Here is a 3,621-nt window from a genome sequence, read left to right as displayed (position 1 = left end):
CACTCTCTCTCTCTCTCTCTCTCTCGGGAAGTCGACGATCGAGGAGAGGGCAGTTACCTGTGTCATGAAGCCCGTAAAGGCATTTATGGTTGGGGTCTCACCTACTTGGAACCTGCCCCTAAATAGCATCGGGTCACTCTAATCGACACTAAAACCCACTGCCCAAATTAGCCGGCGCGGTGTTACTTTTACCGCTACCGGTCTTTAACTTCACTTTATTTATTATTTTTGAATAGGGTTAAATTATCAGGTGTGCGCTTCCTAAAGTATCACCGTGCTGAGGAATAAGAGCCTACTGTACCATGTGTGTGTGCGTGTGTGTGTGAGAGAGTGAGCAAGAGCGAGAGAGCGAGCGAGAGAGAGAGAGAGAGAGAGAGAGAGAGAGAGAGAGAGAGAGAGAGAGAGAGAGAGAGAGAGAGAGAGAGAGAGAGAGAGAGAGTTTGGGGTTCTTCTGCACCACTTGGTGCGTGTGTGTGTGTGTGTGTGTGTGTGTGTGTGTGTGTGTGTGTGTGCGTGCGTGCGTGCGTGCGTGTGCATGTGTGTGTGCGTGTGTGTGTGTGTGTGTGTGTGTGTGTGTGTGTGTGTGTGTGTGTGTGTGTGTGTGTGTGTGTGTGTGTGTGTGTGTGTGTGTGTGTGTGTGTGTAGGTAGGCGGTGCGCTGACTCGAGTGTTATCAAGGCACGAATTCGGACTGACAGTATCACCGGACAGGAGAGAGGGAGAGAGAGAGAGCGAGAGAGCGAGAGAGAGAGAGAGGAGAGAGAGAGAGAGAGAGAGAGAGAGAGAGAGAGAGAGAGAGAGAGAGAGAGAGAGAGAGAGAGAGAACGCACTAAAACGCAAGAGAGTGAAGAAGAAGACAACAGTGTGGAAATATATATGCGAGGGGCAAAACCGCCGTGCGTCTTTGCGCTGCGCTTTTACGAAACCCGGCCGGGAGGAGCGAGAGATCAGCTGTGATTCCCACACGACTCTTTCTGCTCTCTCTCCCACAGCAGCACAGCAGCCTGTCTCACCTGCCCGCGAAGCCGCGGCGCAGGACGGCACGGAGCGGAGGTCTTCCGCGGGGACCGACAGATACCTCCAGACCTTCGCCATGGAGGAGGAGAGCTGGGCGCACTAAACTTCATATCTCCAACCAACCTCCCGGTGGTGGAGAGCGCCGAGCCGAGCTGCTGCCTTCACAATGAGCCGTTAAATTCCTGCAGACGATGCTTTCTGATGTGGAGAGTGGACTGGCCATCTCCTAACAACAGAGGAGTCGACCAGATTCCCATTGATTCGTTCATTTTGATGAGTGTTCAGATGGACCGAGTCCCCGCCTCGTCGGCACTGGCCGCTAAGATGCGTTGGATCACGCTGCTTCTTGCCGGCTTGACTTTCTGGGGCAAAGTGACGATTTGTAACTGTTCCGACTACGAGGAGCCGCCACACTATGACTATTATGAAGAGGAGAAAGCGGAGACCATTGACTACAAAGACCCGTGCAAAGCCGGTGAGTAACTGCCTGTGGGGTTTTTTTTAATGACAGGATGATGGCACTACTGTAGCATGCTGAATGTTTTGGCGGCTGAGGTGGCACGTGTGGCTATATGTATGAGAGAGAAAAGAGAGGTTGACAGCGTGCGTGTGTGTGTGTGTGTGTGTGTGTGTGTGTGTGGACAGAGAGAGAAAGAGACACAGACAGAGTAGGAGAGAGAGAGAGAGAGAACGAGAGAGAGAGAGAGAGAGAGAGAGAGAGAGAGAGAGAGAGAGAGAGAGAGAGAGAGTGAGTGAGTGAGTGTGAGCGAGTGAGTTTATTACTCCAGTCTCAAATTCTTCGGTGTCATTGTATTGGTGATCCCGCCGGCGGGAGGCCACGTGCAGTCCGGTGACAGCCCGCTAAGCCCCTGTCTTCTCGGAATGCACTTTCACTTGCACGCGCGTGGCCCAGTTCGAAGGGCATGCACCAACTTACTCACCTCAGTTTAATATTTTTGCTTCTTCAGTAGAAATGTGCAGGTATGAAACTATAGGCATCCATTTTTTGTAGTCTACGACTACCAACCATGTCATGCTGGCTAACTGCCGGGAAGGAAATGATGCTCCAAAGTTAGGCTAAGTTTTGGCAAGGGGAAAAACTGGCATGGCCGTTTTCAAAGGAGTCCCTTGACCTCTCACCTCAAGATATCTGAATGAGAATGGGTTCCAGTAGTATTTGGTACCTGCAAGTCTCTGCTTTACAGACATGCCCACTTTATGCTAATCCCATGCAGTTATTGTAAAAACCATGCAGTGTTTTGCATGTCAATTATAAATATATTATTAACGCCTATTCTTGAATATTTCTGCACACTGGGATCATAGACTTGGAATTGCACGAATTGGGTATGACTGCAAAGCTGAGACTTTTGTGGATTCAATGAGCTCAATTGTATTCATGTGTGATTGATTCAGACAATTTTTTCGAAACTTGACCTCATCTGTTCATCGGGGGACGGGACCCATATCACCTACTACAATATTTGTAATTGCTGTTGCCAGCCTGCACTGTGTGCACTATGTGTGCACTATGTGTGCACTATGTGTGCACTATGTGCACCCCCAATAAATTCAGATGCACCCTAGTCATTCTGTTCTGGAACCGGGTCTGGCTAGGCCTACGTGCATCACCTCACCTGTAAGCAAGCCCTGCAATGAAGACAATTCCCACAATATTGGGTGCATATATGCACACACGTGTGTGTGTGTGTGTGTGTGTGTGTGTGTGCTCTCTCTCTCTCACACACACACACACACACACACACACAACACACGTGCGCGCGCGTGCGTGCTGCAGTTTTGTTGGACGTGTACTGTAGCCTAATGACAGGCTGTGACCTGCTGTGGAATGACAGCCTAAAAGCATGTTTGACCTCATGATGATATATGTTGTCCATTATATATACAGTGTGTTTGTGTGTGTGTGTGTGTGTGTGTGTGTGTGTGTGTGTGTGTGTGTGTGTGTGAGAGAGAGAGAGAGAGAGAGAGAGAGAGAGAGAGAGAGAGAGAGTCCATGCATATGTGTGTGTGCACACACAGCACAGTTAGTCCTCTCGTAAGCTCTAAGTCAGCTGGGTTCCCAAACTTAGGTAAGAATGCCGGGGCCCACTTTGAAACGTGAAAATCTTCCGGGGCCCACCCAACCATTCAATCACAACACACGTGACTAAGATCATGTATATTTATAACCAATTTATGTGAAGTTGGGCATATGGCAAATTAAGAATGCATACAAAAAGTTTAGGCACAATACCCAAAATTGCCCACATTTCCTCCCCCCATCAGAAGTATTTGTGTGCAGACGGGTTAAAGTGGGATTTGGCAGGTGATTTTGAAAAGAGAATGCACAGGCATTTCACTTCCTCCTACCCTCCAAACAATGCACGGCACGTTGCTTTTAGCTAGATTGAATTCAAATGAGCCTGATATGGTTTGAAAGCTATGGCCTACATCACCCAATGTCTTATTAATCACGTTAGTATTCTTTGTTACAATGGCGTTAGCTCAAATGTTAACGTTAAACAGTATGTGGATGGAGAATGCTAACGCCATTAGCACCATCTTGCCTGGTAACCAGCCCCAATTAATCCTTTATTGCTGATAA

The 3,621-nt window shown here is 48.6% G+C and overlaps 1 protein-coding gene across 1 annotated transcript in view; it reads left to right on the top strand.

The window, feature by feature from the left end:
- Positions 1 to 1,301: 1,301 nt before the first annotated feature.
- The window catches only part of tll1 (tolloid-like 1), a gene marked incomplete at both ends in the record, with an annotated part of 62,749 nt that continues 60,429 nt past the window's right edge, over positions 1,302 to 3,621 (top strand). Inside the window, one exon of the mRNA XM_083655537.1 lies at positions 1,302 to 1,491. Within this exon, the coding sequence (XP_083511663.1) occupies positions 1,302 to 1,491 (190 nt within the window). The remainder of the gene's footprint in view (positions 1,492 to 3,621) is intronic.

The sequence above is a fragment of the Poromitra crassiceps genome, assembly GCF_964638095.1.
Source record: "Poromitra crassiceps genome assembly, chromosome: 19".
Taxonomy (NCBI): domain Eukaryota; kingdom Metazoa; phylum Chordata; class Actinopteri; order Beryciformes; family Melamphaidae; genus Poromitra; species Poromitra crassiceps.
The sequence above is the reverse complement of the archived record's forward strand: the minus strand, read 5'-3'. Positions and strand labels throughout refer to the sequence as shown.